Genomic DNA, 25329 nt, shown 5'->3' on the forward strand with positions numbered 1-25329 from the left:
AGCCCATTGATACTGAAGCTGTCTCGACTTCCGACCAACTTTAAATTGTGTTTCCTGTGTTCAAATCAGAATACACAAATTATGTGTCCAAACATTGTCACCTACTTTCATTTTTTTTAAAAGTTTATCATCATTTGAATATGAGGATTAAAGTCCCAAGATTGCTCCCTATTTGCAGTACCTGGTATACTGCTAACTTCTAGATTTTAATTTGTTTAAAATCACGTCCTTATTGTTTTTACGAAATCGGTTTGATCTGAGATTGTAGTTGGTTTTTAATGTACAGTGTTCCCTCTTCAGGAGAGGTCGAGGTGAGGAAGCATCATATATCTGTAGGTTTTGCCTCAATGGATTGTAAGAACGCTAAATGTTTACACAACGCGGTTTGCTTTAATGGACAATAACTGTTGAAGCCTGAACAGTTATTGTTCACATGTCAACAATAAGCGTTAAGTGGTCTACGTTAATTGTTTATTTTATGGTTTTGTGAATAATAATCATCCATGCTAACAGCTTTTAATGTCAATCTTCTTCAAATGAATGTGTACGTTTGACGAGCTATTAAGCGTTATGTGATTATTAGGCTGTCTTACAAAGCGCATATGGTTGTATATTATGTGTAATATGATTTTAGCTTGTTTGGTGTGTAATGTATCATCGGTGCATTTCAAACCATCGCAAGGTGCAAAGCCATAACGTTTACGGTTTGTGCTGATGATATACCTTAGTTTAGAAAAATGTTGTTGATGCTATGAACATGAGTTGTAAGTGCCATATGTTGAAAGTTCTTCTTTTCTGTATTAAACTGTGTAGATCTAGTACGTAGGGTGGGTTAGGTCGCTAATTTAACAACAAATGACCATGTTTGCAATACAATTCTACCCCGCATTACTCATATCCACGTTCAGTTAACGTTACTACATGGATGTAGTTTGGCTATGTTTGTTCCGTTACATTCACACATAACACCATTACATTATGTAGCCATGTGATTTCAAAACGAACTGAATGTTAAGATAAAAACGAGTATTTATTGGTGCCATATGTCTAGAAGGTGCCGTCGTTCTGTGAGAACTGTTAATGGTGTGTCTGTGTGTATATTTTATAGCTGTCATTGATATAAGCGTAATTGCAATAGAATGATGCAAATTCATTTAATAACTGATGAATGTGTAATTAGATGTAAATGTAAAGTGTAATAGCAGACGTCGACATGCTATGGATTGTCTTACCTGTAATTATAACAGTCGTCACAGTACCATGGGTTGTCTGATCTGTTATAGTAACTGACATCGCCATTCTATGGGTTGTCTCGCCTGTGATTATAACAGTCGTTACACTACCATGGGTTGTCTGATCTGTTATAGTAACTGACATCGCCATGATATGGGTTGTCTTACCTGCATTTATAACAGTCGTCACAATACCATGGGTTGTTAGATCTGTTATAGTAACTGACATCGCCATTCTATGGGTTTTCTCACCTGTAAATATAACAGTCGCCACAGTACCATGGGTTGTCTGATCTGTTATAGTAACTGACATCGCCATTCTATGGGTTGTCTCACCTTTAATTATAACAGTCGTCACAGTACCATGGGTTGTCTTATCTGTTATAGTAACTGACATCGCCATGCTATGGGTTTTCCTACCTATTATACATGTAATAACAGGTGTCGCAATGTTATGGGTTGTCTATTCTATTATATGAACAGACGTCGCCATGCTATGGGTTGTCTTGCCTATTAAGCAGAAGTTGACATGCTAAATCTTGTCTGGTCTGTTATAATAACAGACATTACCATGCTATAGTTTGTCTGATATGTTATAATAACAGACGTTGCCATGTTATAGCTTCTCTGATATGTTAAAATAACAGACGTTGACATGCTGAAGCTTGTCTGATCTGTTATAATAACAGAAGTTACTATGCTATAGTTTGTCTGATATGTTATAATAACAGACGTTGCCATGTTATAGCTTCTCTGATATGTTAAAATAACAGACGTTGTCATGCTGAAGCTTGTCTGCTCTGTTATAATAACAGACGTTACTATGCTATAGTTTGTCTGATATGTTATAATAACAGTCGTTGCCATGACGTTAGTTGTTTAATCTGCATTAATGATACTATCTTACAATATGATAGACAGTAATTATGCATGGTCGTATTTGTGACGAAAACCAACATGTGATTTGTAAGAAAAGAATCATAAGTAATATTTTTGAATTGTTGATATTGTTATTAAAAAAAATTAACATGTTTGACACGAGTTTTGGTTTTCATTCCTTGTACCAGGGTTTGTTGCATCTTCCATCCGTCTTCAGTTCTTGTTCGACTCATGGATGCCATAGTTGTCTTAGATGAGATCAAATCAGCGTATTGCTTGTTTGATGAAACTAGTAGACAGAAGTATCGAATGTTCAAATATTTACTCTTGATTTGACACTCTCGAGGTCAAAGTGAACAAGACGTAAAATGTCGTTTTAAAAGGGAAAGGCTTCTAACTGCCTTGCAAGAGAATCGCACAACCATGTATCTGTATTGTAAATCCAAACACTGACAAAATAATTCCAGATTAACGCTTAAGGATTGATAACTAAAACATTGATATTTGATCATGTTTTTTAAACAGATTAGAAACTAAGAAATCGCATCTGATTGGAATTTAACTAAATTTGTCTGGAAGTTTACCGAGGTGGTGGGGATTCAAAATTGTACAAATGGTAGGGTTGACATCCCAGGGGGCTGAGAGGCGGAGCCAAATATTTTTCTTTATTTTTCACCCTATAACCATATAAACAGTTGCTGAGTATAAAGAGATGAATACACATATTCTTCCAGGATGGCCCTTGGGTATGGCCCCACCCCTGGAGACATAGTCCCTGGGTCATAACTTTGAAACGGTTGATATCCCCGCCCCAAATCTATATCTACAAATACTGGTCATAAAGAGACGAATGCAGTCATGATATTTGAATTGGCCCTGGGGTCTGGCTACACCCCTAAGGACCAATTGTCTGAGTCTCAGCTTGGAAACAGTTGAGATCCTCGCCCTACATATGCTTTCAGTATGGCTCCTGGGTCTACCTCACCCTTGGGGACTTAACCCCACCCCAAAACTATATATGCAATTGCTAGGCATAAAGAGACGAATGCAGTCATGATAATTGACCCCGGGGTCTGCCCCGCCCTTGCATACTTAACCACTAGGTCATAAATTTGAAACGGTTTAGATCCACAAAACATGACGTTGCTGAGCATGACAAATTTGTATGCTGCAAGGATTGGCCTTGGGGTATGATGGATCTTGCTTAGATATCCAGGTGAGCGATACAGGCCCTCAGTGTCTCTTGTTTTGAATATTCACAGATTGATAGACACAATGTTTTAATGTATTTAAATCTCTCTGCATTTCTGTGTATAAATGATTCAATCAAACTGCTTATTGACTAGAGAAAAATATATAAAACAGATACAAAATATTTCAGTCTGATAGAAAGTAAAGTGATCAGTGCTGTTTCAACGACACCACATTGCATCACGTATGAAATACGAAAGATCGGTCAGTCGAGGCCGTGCGAGTGGAACACTGTTTTCCAAGTATTTTTTTTCATTACCGCTAAACGTCACTTAGTATGTCAAACATGTAACAAAATTGGCGTAGCCCGTTTCGAACAAAAGGGAAAACTCAAAATAACTTTAGGTGATTTGTGTTGTTGTCTTTGACATAGGTTCGTTATGCAGTTTTTTACTCAACCTGGCTGCTTTTAGGAGTGTTAAACTTCGTATGTAGATACTTGTTGTATTTAAGAAGAGAAAAATGTTTAAGTCTTCCACTAACGTATTCTTAATGTGCGTTCGTGTTATATGAGAAATAATCTATACGACTCATGGAGTTCGATTATTATTTATATATTTTAATTTCTTAAATTGTTTTCTTTCATAAATATAACTAACAAGTGTCTACGCTTCATCAAAAATAATTTAAATCATAATCATTCATCACTGTTTGGCTATCGAACCATATTTGAACACCTGTTCTGCGTGTGCCTTTAGTGAGTTGGGGTAAAATGATAATCTATATATAAATAATATTTCGGCAATCTTGATATAAATTGGAATATCATTTAGGATTCGTACGCTCGTGAAGAGATGTTTGAGGTATATGCTGACTTTATTTGTTTATTCAATAATTAGATTAGATAGACTATAGGACTAAGAGTTAGGAAAATAAATTACAAATGACATGCGTACGTTGACAATTAGCAGACAATAGATGAGGTGAAAATTGTACATGAGAGTTACTTCCCTTGCACGAAAAGCAATATCCGGCACAGGTAAACACGCACACCTGTATAGCGACTCACATGTGTATTGGTCAGACTTGGACACACGTGCCCTGTTGTTGGTATACAAATGGATATATATTTAAAACTATGAATTAACTTATCACCATGTGTTGTAAACCACAAGGAATGAAGTACCTGTGCTAAAATTGTTGTTAACACTCCGATGTAACCCAGGTGTATCGGGATCGGGGTTTGCACACACTACTGGGAGGTGAATGTGATTTTACACACTATAAGTGGATTCGTGTTCTGTCAGGCATGGGATATAACGGAGTAATAAAAGTCGTGTGAGACATGCAAACAGCTCAAAATTATTGTTTCAAATTTGAAAGAAGAAAATCTAAGACACTTTCGGCAGTATGAGACTTGTATATCGCTACGTTAGTGCTGCCTGTGTGTTTCTGACCGTTGTGGTACTACTAGTATACAGACAGTACGTGTGGAGAAGGAACAAAAGTTATAGCACTGTCCATCTGCGGAACTGGGGACCAGGAGCTGTCTTCTACAACCCTTCCGGAAACAAAACCTCCCTAATCAAGTTCCCCTATAATGCTCGACCCCCGGGAGTCGGGCGCATAAAGGAGGACCAGTGGATGTTCCGTCTACGGAAACAGCATAATATCAACATCTATATCAGCGACTCCCTTCCCCTCAACAGGGAGGTACCCGACTCAAGACCTCCAGGGTGAGTCCAGTCTCTCCGTTGTAAGGCTGTGGTAGGGTTTGTGGCACAATAAACGTTCATCCAGCATGGAATGATGCAAAAAGTTAGTAAATCATACAGTTGTTTTGAAGGATATAGAAAAAACTACCACCTAAACATTTTTGTATACGTATTTACCCCAACCAGCAGAGAAAAAATCCTTCACAAAACATTTCAAAGTATTACAGACACTATTAAGTCCTATTGAACGAGTATAATGCGATTATTACAGTGACCAGTAAGTTAAAATATGCACATTGATTAATTCAGTTCATAAAAAGGCAAAAAATAGGTACATATATAATGTACAATGCATTTTACAATGCATTTTACAATGCAAGGGAGATAACTCTTATTCACGGAGGGGTCGTAGCATCTGTAAGCATATTCATCTTTACAAATATGACCCCATTAGGCAAGTTTAAATTCATTTTATATATGTAAGCCACTGACCCGGCCTATCCCTCCAGCATACAAAAGTTGTACCTAAAACATGACCATAGAATGTGACCATATTGTTGTAGCACAGCACTTTTTTGAAATATTTCCCCATCCCCATGAGGGAGTATATAATTTCTGAGCAAACTACACTCGTATATGAAAAATATCAATCGCCGAAACGCAATACATACATTTTACTCCATACATTTGATATTGAAAATCTTGCAGGTTATACATGTAGCTCACCTTTTCGCCTTGTACATTGTATAAAGGTTTAAATTAGAGTTTTAAGACACCAGTCGACAATGTTTTACATACTGGATTTCTGTAAACAAGATATCTATAACTTTTACATGTGGATCAGGAGGGGTTATCAGTCTAATATTCACTGTTAAATTACATAAAGTTGTTTTTGACAGCACAATACATGTATAAAAGTGACAAATAATGAATAATTGTGACGTGTAAACAATGGTCTCGTCACAACAATTTTTTACGGTCAAGTCACCAATGCAAAAATGTTTTTTTCTCGGGCGTTGAAAATGGTTGATAAAAGAAGTGACATTTTGTTAAACTTCATCGGGATACTCTTCATCGAAATAAAAAATGAGAAGTTCAAATTAACCAAACCTTTATTTCAAGGCAAATCTCTGTATATTAACTCCAATCATCTGAAAAAACCTGTTTCTTTCAACTCTTATTCAACTGAACACATTGTTTCTTTCAACTTTTATTCAACTGTAATCACTGTTTCTTTCAACTCTTCTTCCCTTAAGCAGCAAGCTACTGCCTTTGTAAAGCAGCAAGCTACTGCCTTTGTAGAGCCTAAATTAATACTACCTATGTATACGCATGATAGCCGCCCCAGCAGTGCCTTCAATTCATGTATCTAGCTAGGCACAAGGGCAAGGATATCACTTCCTCAACCGAATCAATCGATAATTTGTCTTTTATCGGTTACAATTTAATTCCGCTTACCCTATCTTTGAATCTGATAATACACTACTTATGGACTCGGTATTCAATATTTAAATCTCGTCATATACATTTATGTATTCTTATTATCTAACCATTAAATAACCACCATCTTGCATTGTTTCAGGAATTGTAGTTAACCAAAAATCATATGTTTGCCAGAATGATGTCAAATATAATTATTTCGCTCGCATCCCAGGACTTCCTGTATTTTGACTTACACTTGTGAAACCATTGCATAAGTTTTATAGATATGCAATGTACATTTGTATTCCAGTTGTAAGACGCTGACCTTTCCTACCAGCCTGCCGACATTGAGTGTGGTGATTGCCTATCATAATGAGTGGCCGTCTGTCCTACTGCGGACCGTCCACAGCATTGTCAATCGGACACCCAAGTCCATCCTCAAGGAAATCATCCTGGTGGACGACGCTAGCGATTCAGGTACGAATCATTCATGTGTTGGTTGGATTATATGTTTTACATGTACTTAACATCGTAGTCAAGGTATAATACATAGAACATCTTACATAAGTGTCGTTGTCCTATCGAACTTATCGATACATTCAATATGACACGGACAAGAATGTAAGATTCTATTTATCACAAAACATTCATAATTTGAAAAATCTCTGTAGAGATTAACCTAAGTACCCCGATCATAGCAGTGGACAGTAGTTCCAAATAATTTCTTTTTCAAAATAATAAACAGTTTGATATTTAATGAACATATTACTGACAAAATAAATATTTCAAATCCATTTAATAGAAAAGGCCTGAAGAGTTTATTTAAAGTAGTATCTGTAGTGGCGTAGGAATATGTTCCCACGGTTTTGACCAATCGCAGCACCTTTCGGTTTTATTACACACGTCTGTATTACCATATTTATGACATGGCTGTATGACAGTAAATTGGGTCAGTTATGTGATACATGTAAAATGATTATTATAAAAACAAATCCTTTTAAAATGCTTTTACGGTCTGTATTTGCCTTATTTTTAAAAGAGCTTGAGCAGCACTTAGTAGCCTACCTGCAAACACTCACTGTACATGTACAAAGTACAATGTATATGAGGATTTAGTGACACTATTACATTTTTGAAACAGATATCTACCAGATGGAAGTTTACCAATATGTGCGACAGAGCTTCAGTGAAGACCTTGTTCAGATGGTGACTTTACCAGTGCGGTCAGGACTGATTCGAGCACGATTGGAGGGATTTAAACACGTTACAGGACAAACTGTTGCATTCTTCGATAGCCATATGGAGGCCAACGTTGACTGGTGTGTGTGTCGTATTTGAACTCATGTGTATCGAAGCAAATTACAGTGGTATTATGCAATATTGATAGTTACTTTAATTCGTATATTCATATTCATGCTCAAGTATACCATGCAACCTCATTAGTCTATATTGAACTTCACTATAAATAAATAAGAAAATAAACATTAATTTGGAATGCTTTTCGATAGATTTGTTCTGTATTCTGTCAAGAGTAAGTCATTGTACTTTTTTTAAAGTTTTCACTTGATCCTTTTTATTGTTTATGTATTTAACACTTAATTACGTCATATTATTATTTTCCGAAGGGCACAGCCCCTGTTACAACAAATATTGGCGGATGATCGGACGATAGCCATGGCCCAGCTGGACTACGTAGAGAGGAATAGTTTCAAGTATAGGTTCACCAAGGGCTACCGAACAAGATACGGGTTCGACTGGCGGCTCCAGTTCTTTGAGACCGAGTTCAGAAAGGACCAGCTGGCTGGCAAATCTGATACTGATGTTCTCCCGTACGTAATTAGACACTGCAAAAAGAAAATTGAACAAATGTTTGTACAGAGGATTTTATAATGAGGTGTAGTGTGATCTATTAAGAACAGTCCATTATTTTTGTTTCATGTTGTATTTGTGGCGTTAAATATCTAAACTGATATTTTTGTTTTTGTTTTTCAGTTATATCTATTGTGTTTTGTGTTGCATGTTGTGGTGTAAGACATTTGAAGTGCCGTAGTATATTTTGTTTTGTGTTGTATTTTAGGGCGTGATATATTTAAAAGTAGTATATGTATTGTTTTTACGTTGTTTAGTTGTATTTCATGAGATACATGTATAATGGCATACAATATTGATGGTGTTTTGTGTTGTGCCAGATGTTTAGAGTAACATAATCATATTTTATGCTGTGTTAGATATTGAGAATAGTGTATTGTATATTATGCGATGCATGATGGAGTATTTCTGAGATATTTTACGTGATGTGTTTATTTTGTTGTTTGTTGTGTACATGTGTGCTATAAAGTGTAGTGTACATTTGGTATGTATTGTACAGGTGTGCTTAGAGTAAAACGTTTATGCGTATACTGTAGAGATGTGCTTAGAGTAAAACGTTAATGCTGCATGCTGTAGAGGTGTGCTTAGAGTAAAACGTTTATGCGTATAATGTAGAGGTGTGCTTAGAGAAAAACGTTTATGCTGTATGATGAAGAGGTGTGCTTAGAGTAAAACGTTTATGCGTATACTGTAGAGATGTGCTTAGAGTAAAACGTTTATGCTGCATGCTGTAGAGGTGTGCTTAGAGTAAAACGTTTATACTGTATGCTGTAGAGGTGTGCTTAGAGTAAAACGTTTATGCGTATGCTGTAGAGGTGTGCTTAAACTAAAACGTTTATGCTGTATGCTGTAGAGGAGTGCTTAGAGTAAAACGTTTATGCGTATAATGTAGAGGTGTGCTTAGATTAAAACGTTTATGCTGTCTGTTGTAGAGGTGTGCTTAGAGAAAAACGATTATGCTGTATGCTGTAGAGCTGTGCTTAGATTAAAACGTTTATGCTGTATGCAGTAGAGGTGTGCTTAGATTAAAAGGTTTATGCTGTATGTTGTAAAAATGTGCATAGAGTAAAACGTTTATGCGTATGCTGTAGAGTTGTGCTTAAACTAAAACGTTTATGCTGTATGATGTAGAGGTGTGATTAGAGTAAAACTGGATGCTGTATGCTGTAGAGAATTGGTTAGAGTAAAACGTTTATGCGTATGCTGTAGAGGTGTACTTAGAGTAAAACGATTATGCTGTATGCTGTAGATGTGCGCTTAGAGTAAGACGTTTATGCTGTATGCTGTAGATGTGCGCTTAGAGTAAGACGTTTATGCTGTATGCTGTAGATGTGCGCTTAGAGTAAGACGTTTATGCTGTATGCTGAAGAGGAGTGCTTGGATTAAAACGTTTATGGTGTATGTTGTAGAGGTGTGTTTAGAGTAAAACGTTTATGCCGTATGCTGAAGATGTGTGCTTAGAGTTAAACGTTTATGCTGTATGTTGTAGACGTGTGCTTAGAGTAAAACGTTAATGCTGTATGCTGTAGAGGTGTGCTTAGAGTAAAACGTGTATGCTGTATGCTGTAGAGGTGTGCTTAGATTAAAACGTTTATGCTGTATGTTGTAGAGGTGTGCTTAGAGTAAAACGTTTATGCTGTATGTTGTAGAGGTGTGCTTAGAGTAAAACGTTTATGCTGTATGTTGTAGAGGTGTGGTGATGGTCGGAGCTGCGTTTGTTGTTGATGTGAAATACTTCACAGATATCGGTACATATGATGACGGCATGAAGATCTGGGGAGGCGAAAATCTCGAGCTGTCGTGGAGGGTATGTAGTGTACTTCAGTAGGTCGTTCGATAAGAAAGGTAGAGAAGACAATAAAACCATCTATCTAATATGTCCGCCAAATTTTAATACTTGCTTTTCACAAAACAACTGGTGTTATTAAAAACGTATAACACGAAAATGACTACAAACAATTAATTCCTTCCACCAAGTCACCAATCCTACCACAAACAGTGGCATATCCTTTCTCCAAAACGCACACGCTACAATCCAAATACACAAATATTATCCGCAAACCACACGTCCTGCCAATAACCCTACAAATTCTACACCCAAAATACCATGCCTAGTCGCCGCTGCGCGTCATGAAGGACAATACAAGTGTTCCCTTTCCTCCTTGTATCCGACAAGGGTAACGAATTGGCGCTCATGATAGTGTGAAGACCTTCACCAGTACCTACTGGCCAGCCAAAATCAACATCAGCAAGTGTTGCTTGAATACCATCTTATAAATGTTATATCAAAGTTTTACTCTCTCTATCGATAGGCGAAACGTCTCGGTCAAGTGACCTACAAACAATTCGTCACACCTTTGTACAGGTAACGAAACGTTGCGACACGTTTAATACGTACATTTTTGTGTAGAAAGTAAAACTTTGATATCACATACACGTATATCCAAACTGATGAATCTTACTGAACATCTTAACAGTTATAATAAACTTTTTCTAATTGGCTGGCAAATTTGATTGACGATAATTGAACATTTGTTCTGAGTCGTGCTCTAGGCGACTTATATCAATTTCCTTTGATTTTAACTTCTAGTCAAGCCCTATTCTACTTTAAATTACATGTATTTCTTAATTGAATGCTAGGTGTGGCTATGTGGAGGTCGTCTTGTGCACGTGCCGTGCTCGAGGGTAGGTCACATTGAACGTGATCAGCCGTATGACTTCCTTGATGACAGGAGAAAGGTAGAACTGTACAACTATCGGCGGGCGGTCAGTGTATGGATGGGAGAGTACTCCCGATACGTATACGGATTCTACCCAGATATGAAGGTAGGCTTACCAATCTGGTTAGGTACTGCTGTTCACCTATTGTTATTGTTTGGAACGGAAACACTCATAGCCGTATTATGCAATCTTGCATACACATACGTCGTTAACAGACAATGGCATCGACGTCAAAATAGGTTGCTTCGTAAATGTGTTGACATTAGTGCAAAACAGTGGTCATTGTAAATATTCCAAAATATGTTTTTAACCTAACTAATTGCCATGGTAATGCCACGTAGCGACCTGCATAGTTTCTTCCTGATGGTTGAAATATTAGTTTTTAAGAACACATATTCACTATGTTTTTTTGTTTTACTTAATTTTGAATCAAGTTTGTTTATGGTTTAAGAATATGCTACATGTATGTTAAGACTCCGAATTACTCGTTAACAAATACCCATTCATATGGAATAAAAATATTGTTTTACCAACTATGTAGGGTATTTCTGTTGGTGACTTGGACGAAAGAATCAGACTCAAAAACAAGTTGCAGTGTCGGTCGTTTGATTGGTTCATGAATAATATCTGGCCGGAGTTGTTCGCTTATGATGTCAACGTGACGTCATCGGGAGGAGCAGGCGTAAGTACTAGTAGTATCACTGCTTATTGAAACTATAATTTAAGAACGGTAACATACATCTAGTTTAAATTTCAGAATCAGTAAGGAAGAATATGTCAGATCGAATATTTCTTTTTATATAAAAGAGAAACATAAAATGTGTCGATATATTTCGATAAACAAATCGAAAATAACTGATAGTCATGATTCAATATTTCATATAAAGAGTTATCCGTTGATAACATTAATGATATCTTACATTGTAGTTGGAGAACTTCAGGCCACCTCGTTGCCTTGACAACAACTTGTACCTGTTTTCGTCCCCGGCTCCACTCCGTGTCCAATACTGCAACTATCACGTGATGCAACAGGTATTGTACCGGATACTTACCATAATACGTTTTGTTTTGTGGTTACATGACATTCATACGTCCGATTGACCCCGAAACATTGCAGCATCGGGACGTAAATGATTATCGAGTCACGTGGACATAATCTTGGAATCAACGACACATACACCTAATGACCAGCCGGGTTTGAGGGAGACAGATGTAATGATCAACCAAAACGTCAAACTGATAGCGGAAAACAGCCTCAGCAGTTATCTTGCTATATTCTTATACAAGGTATCCTGACTCAACGGTGTCTGTTTGAATCATCATACACAGATGCTCATTGGTGATGATGCTGCAACGATGAAATACCAACGGCTTTACATCAATTTGGAAAACAACAATTATACCCCTAATTGCAATATTAGCCCTAAATCATCAGTCAAAAGTTATACCTCTATTTTGAATATTAGCGCCTAAACATCGGTCATCGAATATACCTCTATTTTGAATATAAGCGCTTAATTTCTAATAAATATTTATATTTGTGCTAACTGTCAATACGTATCCGATTTTTGCTATGATGACAGGTTTCAGCATACTTTCTTCTGACAAGTAAAGCAAGTTCTCTGTAAAGTCAGTTTCCCAGTTTGTGGATGAGGTAATCAATGATAATAACACTAACTGGATACGTCAGTTAAAAATTCCAAAGAAATGTCACAGATACATCTTTTTCGATGGGTCAGGAAATAAGGTACCAAGTGGATCAAGTATTTGATTTTTAAAATGTTTCCGATTTGTTATGTAGTTTCCATTCACTTATCAAGACCACATATGAACTACTAATGGTTTACGGTGTTGACATTGAGTGAACATACCTCTGTTTCAACAAGGGAACCTGATACATGCCAGGATGCAAAACCAAATAAACAATTCCATGTCTGAACATGTTAAAACATTAAGTAGTAGGTGATTTAACATGCTTTTGCTTTTGTAGCTTATTGTATTCAAATACACCAAATATGAATCGTGTTAATGTACATGTATATCTGGCTATGTACATGTATATCTGGCTATGTACATGTATAACTGGCTATGCACATGTATATCTGGCTATGATCTGGCTATGTACATGTATATCTGGCTATGTACATGTACAGCTGGCTATGTACATGTTTATCTGGCTATGTACATGAACACAACTGAATCCGGGGTTTTGTGTTATATACAGTGAATGTGTCTTTTTTTTGAAATTTATTTTAGTACTTCAGTTATTACTTTTTTCAGAACTTCGCACTCACCACAACTAAAGAACTTCGGACGATACTGCAGTGTGTACATGTGAAGAGGGAAGACATGGACTATGTACCTTGTCTAGCAAACTGTCTGGAGGTACAGGATAAATGGGAACATTCAAAGGTAGGGCACTAAATTAAACACGGATGGGAACACAACCAGAGTGGTAAAAAACAACTAGTTACACCACCACTGGAAAGTTTCCAAGTTTAGACACGATTTTTGTCCAACGAACTGGAACACTGCAATTTAGGAAAGTACAGTTATACGGCAAATGTGAGCAGTATAGTTATTCTACAGATGTGAGCATTGCAAGTTATAACATTATAGCCACACCACAGTTTGGAGCAGCGTGTTCCAACAAACACGAACACTATACATTAGAACAGTAAAGACACACCACGAAAGATCTACAAGTAGAGGCATTCTAACGTACAGACTAATAAACGCAAATAACACGGAAGCCAATTGAAACATAAATTTAAATAGTAACATTAGCAAATTAACACCGAAATCCTATATCAAAATCGATAAAAGCAAGACATCAAAATGATTTGGGACATTGAAATAGGTGTTCTATCACGATGTGTCCTGCATCAAATGTCTCGTGTCTAGTAAAATTCGTATGGCACCACCTGTCTGATACACAAAGGTAAAGTCTTTTGTCATCGCCGGGCTCGAGACCGAAGGGTTGCGGGTTCGAGTCACGGCACGGCACTGTGTTGTATCTTTGAGCAAGATGTACTTTACTCCGCTTGTTCCAGTCTACTCAGCTGCAAATGAGTACGTGGTTTGGCAGTGCTAGAGTTGTTGAAAGCTAGCTGATAGCGCCGAAATGGCAGCTCCGGCTGTATGCTCCCCAGGGAGTTTTTTTGAGAAAGGTATCGGGCTGGTTGAAAAGGCCCTATAACCACGGATAATAATCTGTGAACCGCTTTGAGACGACCTACGAACTAGGTTGTGATAAAGCGGTATATTCCGTCTTTGCGTATTGCAGAGTTATCTTCTCTTGGGAGCAGGTATTGATTGTTACGTCACTTGTTTGTGAGAGGAACGTCATCAATTTTTGAGAAAACGACGTAATTTTCTCACACGGACCAATGATGTAAAAATCAATACCTGCTCCCAAGAGAAGATAACTCCGCAATACGCAAAGACGGAATAAGAATCTCGAACCATTAATTATTAATTGTTACTGTGTACAATTGTGAAGGAAATCTTAATAATAAGTTCTTAAAATCTATTGAACATGAAAATCGTCTTTATTGTTTAAGGAGATATGAATGATAACCATTATATACAGCACATCTTTCCATGTCTCTTTGATATATTACAGGAGGGTCTACTTGTGCACTTGACCACGCGACTCTGCATGGCGCTACTACGTGACTCCCTCATATTGCGAGATTGTAAGGCAGGGGACCCCAGCCAGACTTGGACGTTTGCCAGCCAACGCGCAGATGGTGCTAATGCAGCAAATTGGTGACACAGTCGTTCACTTGATGATGCACCTATTCGACTAAATAATTGTTCTTAGTGCTTTCCACCAAAATGATAGAAGACAATGCGGTCGCAAGAGCAGAATGGATGCATTTGTCAAGATTATTGCAATCAGCTGCATGTTTCATTATTGACACAAGGTAGTTAGGAAATATCTGCCTTCTTTTTTTACAGACTTGGCCAAATATCGGCTGTAGATTGAGATTATATGAATATTATTCCATTTTGTCATACCTCATTTCTCGGTTGATTGATAGGCAACCTGATATTATGCATACACTTATCTTTAGCGTGCTGCAGATATCGTGAGAGAGATCTGAAAAAGAGAACGCGTGCAAAATGATAACCCTCTGCACGTTTTAATCACTTTATCTACAAAACTTTCAAATCTTTCCTATTTTGTTTTTGTTACGTTTCGTCACTGCCGTCATTATCATTTGTCATGCACGTCAAAAACCTTTTTTGCTGTTAATAGTGAGTCGTGAATTTCTCGTATGTGGAAATGTATAAATTTGATATACAATTTTGTTGAACAATACGCTATGAATAATGCCTGAAGTGAAAACTCTTTTTATAATGGTTGGGTAGCCACTCTTCATTGTTAGGCGCTGCTGATGTATGGCCGTTCTTGACCATGAACGTTCGGTAACAGATGGAAGTCATGGTCCCGGCATTTTGTGTATAGACGAAATACAATGTAGTTACAGACGTCTTTGACTTTATCAGCAACAGGTACCGACACACGATTCAGATACAATGTACCAAAGTGCACTAAACAGTTTCAGATAAAAGATATATACAGTTCGTATATCTGTAATAAGTGCATATATTTGTGACACCTGTTTTCATGTAACCACAATGTCATTGTACAACACGATAAAGGAACTACATATTTTACATTCAATCTGCCTAGGTGTTGGTTTTCCATAATTATTATCATATCAAACAACCCTTCATTGTGTTATCCAACCATTTCATTATACACTCATAATGTTGTACCATTGTTCCTATAACTATATAAATGTCTATATGGTATTATTTTGTATCACTTTTTAGCTCGCGTGTTCGAAGAACAGAGAGCTATATAACGATACCCCCGGCGTGAGCGTGGAAATGTGAAAGTTTTACCTGCAAATTATTTAGAAGCTTGTCATTCATTAAATATGTGTAGTTGGATGCTGATATTTAGCATGAAGATTCATAATGGGTATGCTATTGAGGTAGTGAAGTTAAAATTATTAAATAATTTCAATTATTTTAGACTTTCGACCAGTTGATGTACTAAACGTTTTTGAAGCACATCAACGTTAAAGTTTTAATTGCAAGTTATTTAAAAGCTTGTCAGTCATTAAATATGTGTACGAGGATGCTGATATTTGTCAGTCATTAAATATGTGTAGGAGGATGCTGATATTTGTCAGTCATTAAATATGTGTACGAGGATGCTGATAGTTTGCATAGAGGTTCCTGTGGGGTAAAACATTGATGAAGTTAAAATTAGAAAACAAATTCATTTTTTGTTTTTGAGACTTTTGACTTGTTTTGCTTTACATTTTTGTAGCACATCAACGTTAAAGTTTTTGGTGCAAGTCATTTAGAAGCTTGCCATTCATTCAATATGCGTACGAAGATGCTGATATTTGTCATGAAGGTTCCTTTGGACTATACTTTTGATGTAGCAAAGGCACAATTAACAAATTACTTTTTTTTTCTAATTTAAAAAAGTTTTGATTTTAACATTTTAAGAGCATATCAGTAATACAAACAATATTTTCTTTCTTGTGTTCTTTATCTACCTATATATCATTTACTGATGGCAATACCATATTTATAAAAAACAAATATTGATTAAGTATTATTTGGGTCAGACTTAACTGCAATGGTTTATAAAATAAATAAGACTAATGTTATGATATATGGTATGACTTATCTGCAGTAGAAAGGGCGCTCGCTTCGTGCAAGTAGACTGGTGTTACGGGTCAAAACCTAAGACTTTAAAACAAGGCAATCTTCTCACTCCCTGCTAAGGATAATGTGACCAAGTGAAGTATCATGTCAATGTGTATGCGGCATGGTATTTCAGTGAGACAGCACTATAAAGACAACATAATCTACATGTTGCAAGCAGACACCGTCTCAATATGACCTATACATGAGTTAAAGGGAAGCTTAACCCAAAGAAACAAATATTTTTTTTAAAGACCATACACTTTTAAACAGGCGAGCATTGGGTGAAGTATTTCTTTCTTTTTTTTATCGGAAAGTAAAAGGTATTTTATGACAAAAGTAAATACTGTAGTACATATGTACACTGAATTTTGATATTAAAACTAAATATTTGAGTATAGATAAAACATTATCAGGTTATACCCTTCTACGAGAAAATCAATTAGTGATTCCAACGTTTATGGAAAACAGCTAAACAATAATGTTCCCCGAATTTAAAAAAAAATGTAGTTAAAAACTAAGCAAAGGCACATACCTAAGACAGTGAAAATGTGACATTATACTACAAGAAGAAAAATGTCATTAAAAAATACCGCCTCTATTTAGCCTGGTTCTCGGATTATAGGAACATCACGGGAAGGACTCCTTGTGCACTCGAACACGGGACTCTGTATGACACTAATCCAAGACATATCTTCATTAGCCTGTGTGCAAGAATGAAAGACAGGGACCCGAGCCAGACATGAACAATCGCCAGCCCATGCGAAGATGGTCGTAATGCGGTCATTTGATGATACACCAATTCTGCTGAGGTTACACTTTTTTGTTGTTGTGTGTTTTACTTCCTATTACATGTTAAGGTCATTTAAGGATGTGTCAGGTTTTGGTGGTGGAGTTCCCGGAGCAAAACCACTGACCTACGGCCAGTACCTGACGACTGCCCCACGTAGGCCTCGTTCCCGCGACACAGTGGTGGAGTGCTAGTGGTAGCAGAATGTTAGACGCCTTAACCACGACCCAGTGGTGGAGGGCTAGTGGAAGCAGAATGTTAGACGCCTTAACCACGGCCCAGTGGTGGAGGGCTAGTGGTAGTAGAATGTTAGACGCTTTAACCACGACCCAGTGGTGGAGGGCTAGTGGTAGCAGAATGTTAGACGCCTTAACCACGACCCAGTGGTGGAGGGCTAGTGGTAGCAGAATGTTAGACGCCTTAACCACGACCCAGTGGTGGAGGGCTAGTGGTAGTAGAATGTTAGACGCTTCAAGCACGACCCAGTGGTGGAGGGCTAGTGGTAGTAGAATGTTAGACGCCTTAACCACGACCCAGTGGTGGAAGGCTAGTGGTAGTAGAATGTCAGACGCCTTAACCACCGCGGCCCCTCATGATACACATATTCGGCTCCTTGATGCGAAAGACTCAGTAGAAAGGTCCTCTTAATTAAAGTTATAATTAGCTTGGTTCCTGCACTATACAAATGACATTATGACAGCCGCCATATGGTGTAAGGTATATCGAGGCGGCAGCACCAAAACAGAAAGAATACGTCATACACCTTATATCAAAGTTTTACTTTATACACAAACCAAGTACGTATGTATTAAACGTTTTGTCTAAAAAGTATAAAAATTGTCATTTGTATAGTGCATGAACCAAGCTAAATATAAGTTGAATTTAGAGAACGTTTCTACATATATATTGCCGTAAATAAACAAAAGTTGGTTGACGTGTAGGAACCCATTATGCATATGTTGTATATCAATCAGCACGACCGGTATTGTTCATTATTATAACGAAGACTTTAGAAACAGAACAAAATAAATATTCATTTTCAGAATACTAAACCCGATATACTCTAAAATGGCCATCCGTTAAAGGTTAAATTTAAGAAACTAAAAAATAAACAGCTTACATTAAATGATGCAAGCCATGTCAAACATATGGATTGTAAACTTTAGATAAAAATGCATTTATTTTGGAATCATTGATATGTTATATTGGACCTCTTTGTCAATGTACTGATGTTGACTGTTTGACATCGCATCGCAATGCCTCGGACACTGAGTTCGGGACTATTAAGATTATTCAGGAAATAAATCTTACAGAGGTTATTTTTACCATATTCTTGAGCATTTTGTTCTGGTTAACATAGCTCTGGGCTAAAATCAACACATTCTAAGGGATCACACATAATACCGACAATTTGTTTGCGTTATAACGTTCTTCAAGTGACGGCGATTCTCTGATTATATTTAGTTTAAACCATATTTTTTTTTTTTTTTCATGTCATGCATACTATACATAAGCGGAAAGAAATGTCTTTAATCGTGATTTAGTGATACTGCAATGTAGTTGCTACATACAATTGCATACTATAAGATAAGTGAACCCGACATAGGTATAATAAATGGTATCATGGCAAGATGATTTGTGACTCATGTCACTGGGATTTATGTGACAGTACTGTTGGTAAAACGTTTGGTTTTAGAAGTAAATTATTGGATACAACGGAAAACGCTTTCGTTCTCATCAATAGATAATTTGGATCTGCGTACAGAAGCATGTCAAGAGTGTAATTTTTAATTATAAAGCATTAATTTCTTATTTTTGTATAATTAGGACAAGACAAGAAAATGTTCAGAAGTTTCATGTGTCTGTCTACATGAGCAATAAGGGCTATCGACAAGATTACGACTAAGCAGGTGGGCATTTAAGGAGCTGCAGTAGTTCATCCTCAGTCTAGCTGAATCTGGTCGAGTTGTTTTCCATACTTATAATAAATGGGGACTGTAAGGGAGTGTATGTGTATGTAGCTTTTCAGGTTACTTAATGAGGGGTTATTTTTAATATCTGGGGGTAGTGAATTCCACGGGTCAATAGAGGAAGGAAGAAAATATTTCTTGTAGACGTTATTTTTGCAAAATACATTACTTAAGTTGTCAGCAACACGTGTGTTATATTGGTGAGCGTCGATATTGCGTTGCGGGAGTAGATGTGAAACGTATGGGAAAGTAAGGCCAAACCCAATTTTATGTATCTGAACTATTTTCTTTGCGTTGCGTCGGTATTGTAGACTGTCCCAGCCAGTTTCCTTATAAAGCCGAGCATGATTTGTTAGTTTAGTACCACCCGTTGTAATTCTTGCAGCTTCGAGCTGAATATTCTCAAGAGATTGTGATTGTTGGATAGTTAAATTATCCCAGACGATATTACCATATTCAAGTATATGTCTAACAAATGAAAAAGACAAGGTTTGAAGAGAGTGTCTGTCTATTTCAAATTTAAATTGTCTTAGAATGGCTAGTTTATTTGACACGAGAGGAAATAAGTCCTAAATGTTTGTGTTGTTAACCTCATTAACAGGAACGTCATTCATAAATAAAGGGGGTGATGGGGCTACTTATCAAAAGAGATTAAATTTGTTAAGGGTCTAAATTTAACCAACCACTTTTCAGACCTTGCATATATTTTCCTGAAACTGTCATTCAACAAATATGCACATATTGAGACGGAGTATCGACTTTGGCATAAAGGGAAGTGTCGTCAGCAAATAGTTTTATTAAAGCGTTAATATCGTCAACTATGTCATTTATAAAAATCAAAAAGAGCAGTGGACCTAATATTGACCCCTGGGGTACACCAACCCTTATTTCCATCCACTCAGAGGTCTTACTGTTTATAACTACTCGTTGCTTCATATTATTTAAATAACTTTTAAACCATGACAATAAACTCTGTCGAAGGCCTTGTTGATATCACAAAAGATTATCCGAATTTCCTTACCTTTATCTAGCGCCGAGTATATATCGTTAGTAATGGCGAGTAATTGATAAGTTGTAGAGTCACCTGCCCTGAATCCAGATTGAGAAGGTGATAATAAAGAACTTTCAATAATGAAGTTGTTTAGATATTTATATTCACATTTTCCCATCACCTTGCCCACTTTTGATATTAATGATATATATGTCGATAATTATTGAGAAGAGAAGGGTTATCTTTTTTGAACACTGCGGCAACGTTAGCAAATTTCCAGTTACTAGGAAAAATGAAGTGGTTAAAGAACCATTAAAGATTATTTGAAGAGGGTAACTCAAAATTAAAGCTGCTTCCTTCAGGAGTCTTGGATTTATAAGGTCAGGTCCAACTGCCTTAGAGCAATCTAGATTAGATACAACTGATATAATGTCGTTTCTATCAATATATATATGGGTAAGTAGGGGTTCGTTGTTGTTAGTAAGTGGGAGTTCCGCATTAATATCATCAACGGTAGAGTTAAGACAAAATCAGTATAATCGGTAATAATAGAAGTATGAGTATGAATGGGTGGTATGTTACACGTTTTACTAGTGTGAAACCTTAGTTTACCTACCGTCATATTTCCCAGTATTCCACAAAGTTTACGAACATATTTAGTTTTTGCATTACGTATTATACTTAACACACTTGTTCCTTACTCTTTTATCCTTAACCCAATCCTCTATGGTTCCTGATCTCTTAGCTAATCTAAATAATCTTTTTCTTTTTCGATTAAGTTTACGAATTTCTCTTGTCATCCATGGAGGTTCTCTCCTACGTATTGTTACCAATTTGTTTGGAATACATTTCCTTGTCGTTGTTAATAAGTACATCAGCAAAACCATCGACAGAGGCGTCTAGATCGTAATTTGCTAAAACATCATCCAAGTCAACACTAGAAAGTTTCTCTCTATACATATCATAATTACCCTTTTCATACAACCAAATGTTACGTTTAAGTGATGACTTCTTCGTTACAGTTATATTTAGGCTACAGAAAATAGGGCAATGATACCTCAGTGGCTGGTCTAGAAAACTTTCCCCAACAGAGCATTTATCTATCAAGTAAGGATTACTAACACAAATAACATCAAGAAGAGACGAGGAATTCTTAGTATAAAATGTAGGAGACGATATCATTTGGGTAAATTAAATACCTGTAGCAGTTCATGTAAATGTGAAACGGATTGGTTATTAGTTAAATAATTAGCGTCCAAGTCACCGGTTAGAACAATATTGTCACACCCAGTATTAAAAGCAAGTTATAAGGATTGTGAAATGTGGTCCAATTGTCTAAATAGTTTATAACAAACTGCTATGTCTGAAATACAATCGTAAGTGTAAATTGCAATATATGGATCGAAATACATGTTCATGTATTTACAAATTATGTGATTAGTTTTATCTTTTTTCAGTGAGTTAAATTTACAAAATATGCAAACATTATCAGATCTTTTATTACTCATTGAACACATTCATCATAAAAAATTGAAGACTTCAAATTAAACTTTATTGGATGTAAGGTCCTTCAACAGATGTATGGGACATACATTTATGAAGAAAGTGTGTGCTTGTAACAGTGAACGCATATGTTAACTTTATAGTGGTGTTTAAAAGATATATGTCAACTCACAGACACAATAATATGATACTTAGTAACATTATCATGACACTGAGCCAATGGGTCTTTCTCCTACAAAGAAATACTGAGCATTTACCATGGATCGAGAACATACAATTGTAGCTTAATTCACTGTGTATGGTTTGCAAGCAGCTGCAATTCAAATCAGCACCCAGAAAATGCTGTATTTTTGATACACCATGCTACTCTTCATACAATGATGAAATCCATGTTCAAGAAAAAAGCAATTAAATACCATGGAATAAGATGACAAAACTAGAACTGTAAGCCAAAGGCTAACTAATACCCCCGCTCCTATATAAACTAGAACTGTAAGCCAAAGGCTAACTAATACACCCGCTCCTATATAAACTAGAACTGTAAGCCAAAGGCTAACTAATACCCCCGCTCCTATATAAACTAGAACTGTAAGCCCAAGGGTAACTAACCCCCCCGCCGCTCCTATATAAACCAGAACTGTAAGCTGAAGGCTTACTAATGCACAGCAATATAGTCTCCCACCAGTAACGATTTCTTTATTGGCTGAGCTGTACACTTATTTAAGTATATAGGTCACTCACATACTTCCTGTACTCCCTCTCGATGTCAAAACATACTTGCAAAATAAAACTTGTTTGCCCATATGAACGAGTTTTCCTGAAAGATGTAATGCAGATATTTCCTCCAATATAAAGATATAATACAGATATCTCCTCCAATTCTAGGGACCAGCCTGATGAACTCTCCATTGTATAACCAAGAGGTTTGGGGCCCATGCTTTTGCTTATCTAAATAAAACAAGTGTTACAGTGCTATCTTCGTGTGTAAAATCCGCAAAACACCTTTTATTCTGTGGTTTAAAAAAAACACAGATCCTGCGGGGGTTTACAGAAATCCCTTTGCCTAATAATCGGCGTACGACCGGCAGTTGTTACGTATACCAAATGTTAAACATGGCATACCAGTTCTCTATATTCGTAATACTTCAAATCTCTTCTGATATCAAAAATCGATCTATACCCTTCAACGCCTTGGTGCTGAGTGATATTAGTTAAGTTAAAAATCATGCAGTTGTTAGCTATGACCAATAAAAATGTCCGTTGATGTCATGTGACTAAAAGTACTCACATTCCATACATTCTTACATACAGGTAACACACAAACATTAAGGGTCCTCGCACCACATTCTTTCATCACACAACTATACTACCAAACAACCATTTAAGGTTCTTTACACCAAGACCATTCATGATATTAAAATCCATTCAAAGTCTTACACACAATAAATATATATATCCCTGTTATACAAGTATTTCGCACAAAGGGCATAACTCCACCACCAAGGGTCGAAATCCCAAATTGAAATGCCGGTGCACAACTACATAAGATACCGATCATTCATGCAAAGTTTCAATGAAATTCACCACTTAGTTAAGGAGGAGGTTTCCGGACAAGTTACTGTGGACGACATCCAGACAGACATCCAGACATCCAGACAGGGTGATTCCGGTATACCCCCCTAACTTCGTTGCGGGGGTATACTTATTGTCAAAGAAAGAATTGTCCTTAGAGAAATCAGTAAACTTACAATATTTTACGATGCAAGTCTGGGATTTTCGACTTCTTCATATGTAAATAAGTTCAATTTTTATATACATTGAATGTAATTAAAACTTACTCTCAGGCAATGCAGAACACGCCCAGTATACCACTTTGTATGTCCAGTGGATTCTTCAATACAACACTGCTGTTGAATTTTGTGTCCAACACATTTTGTAAGTCGTCTTCTTTTTCCTGCAGTTCTTGGCAGAACAGGGGGCAATTTACTAGAGGAAGCCACAGGAGTATCTGTAGGTTTAAATGTTGATAAATATGTAACAATAAAAAGTATTTATTTGTAGATTATATTAAATTTTCAAAATACATAATGCATCGCAATTTCTAATTTGAATGGGTTTTCTTTTGGTATTTCCCATATTTGGCAATTTATGTTGATTTAATCCTACATTTATCATATACAGAAATCATGTTATGGTAATGCATAATTAATAAAGCCATACTACTGATACATGTTTAACAAGAATAACATAATATGTGCAACATTAACGTGTTATAACCATTACATGTAGAATATGTTAAGTAATATATGGTATTCATAGTACTGATATTATTTATGACTTTATACTATACCAACTATTTCATCCCTGTTGTTTTGTTTCTTGTTGGCTGCAGGTGTTCTCTTCTTTGCAGATATTTTTTATCTACTGATGGCACAAACTGCAAGTACAAAAATAAAGTTAAACAATTAATTAGTATTAAAGTGATTCAAATTCATTTGTTTTCTAAAATTCATATAAATACAGTTAAAATTACGCCCAAGTATCCACTTTTTGTGGCACGAACGCAGGACGCACGCTTCCCGAACGGAGACGAGCCGCTATACGACCGCAGGACGAACCCGGTGCGAACGCAAGCCTACCGATAGAACCGGTGTTACCGATTAGGCCTAACGCTGTTAGTACAGCCGCTTCCCGAACGGAGCGAGGATATCGGCCGCTACCGACCGATAAACTGCTTAATGATTCCTCGCCTCTATCGACCGATAAACTGATACCTGGCCGATAGCGGCGGATCGAACGAACGAACTATGCAGCCGCTTTCACGGGACGGAACTAGTAGTAGTCGTCTGGATAACCGAACCACTCGTAGTGAAGCGGACGTGAATCTACTAAAACAAACAAACAACCGGTACTAGTGCCCAATTACACCTGTACTTACCACCCACAAGATATATTTAAGTCCGTAACTAAACTAATAAAGCCGTTTTATTTTAATAATGTCGGATCAGTCTAAGAATAACATTTCACTTATTCTTAGGATTAAAATGTTAGTCAATGATACCATTTCTACAACATATATTTGTTTGAATAGAGCGGTCGTTTAATCTATGTTATAACTGAATGATCACAAATGTTTAGGTATACCTAGACAATTACGACACGATTTAAATTCAAATACATGATTGCTAGCGAATTGTAACCATAATCACGGAATCACGTAGTCCGTGCCAATATTCACGGAAGAATTGTCCTACCACATTTTGTATTCTTTAATATCGTAATTATGCCTGTTTGTTACATGAAATACCAT

At 36.7% G+C, this 25329-nt stretch overlaps 1 protein-coding gene across 1 annotated transcript; it reads left to right on the forward strand.

Annotated features, from left to right (window-relative positions):
* Window positions 1-4338: 4338 nt before the first annotated feature.
* Window positions 4339-16352, forward strand: LOC110447235 (polypeptide N-acetylgalactosaminyltransferase 1-like). Its single transcript, XM_021492785.1, has 10 exons — window positions 4339-5038; window positions 6750-6916; window positions 7581-7758; window positions 8065-8268; window positions 9998-10115; window positions 10949-11134; window positions 11571-11711; window positions 11957-12061; window positions 13310-13441; window positions 14655-16352. Exons 1-10 carry the CDS (start codon window positions 4713-4715, stop codon window positions 14802-14804), a joined length of 1707 nt encoding a protein of 568 aa, XP_021348460.1. The 5' UTR covers window positions 4339-4712; the 3' UTR covers window positions 14805-16352.
* The last annotated feature ends 8977 nt before the right edge of the window (window positions 16353-25329 follow it).

Source organism: Mizuhopecten yessoensis, unplaced genomic scaffold (genome assembly GCF_002113885.1).
Source record: "Mizuhopecten yessoensis strain PY_sf001 unplaced genomic scaffold, ASM211388v2 scaffold3235, whole genome shotgun sequence".
NCBI classification, from domain to species: domain Eukaryota; kingdom Metazoa; phylum Mollusca; class Bivalvia; order Pectinida; family Pectinidae; genus Mizuhopecten; species Mizuhopecten yessoensis.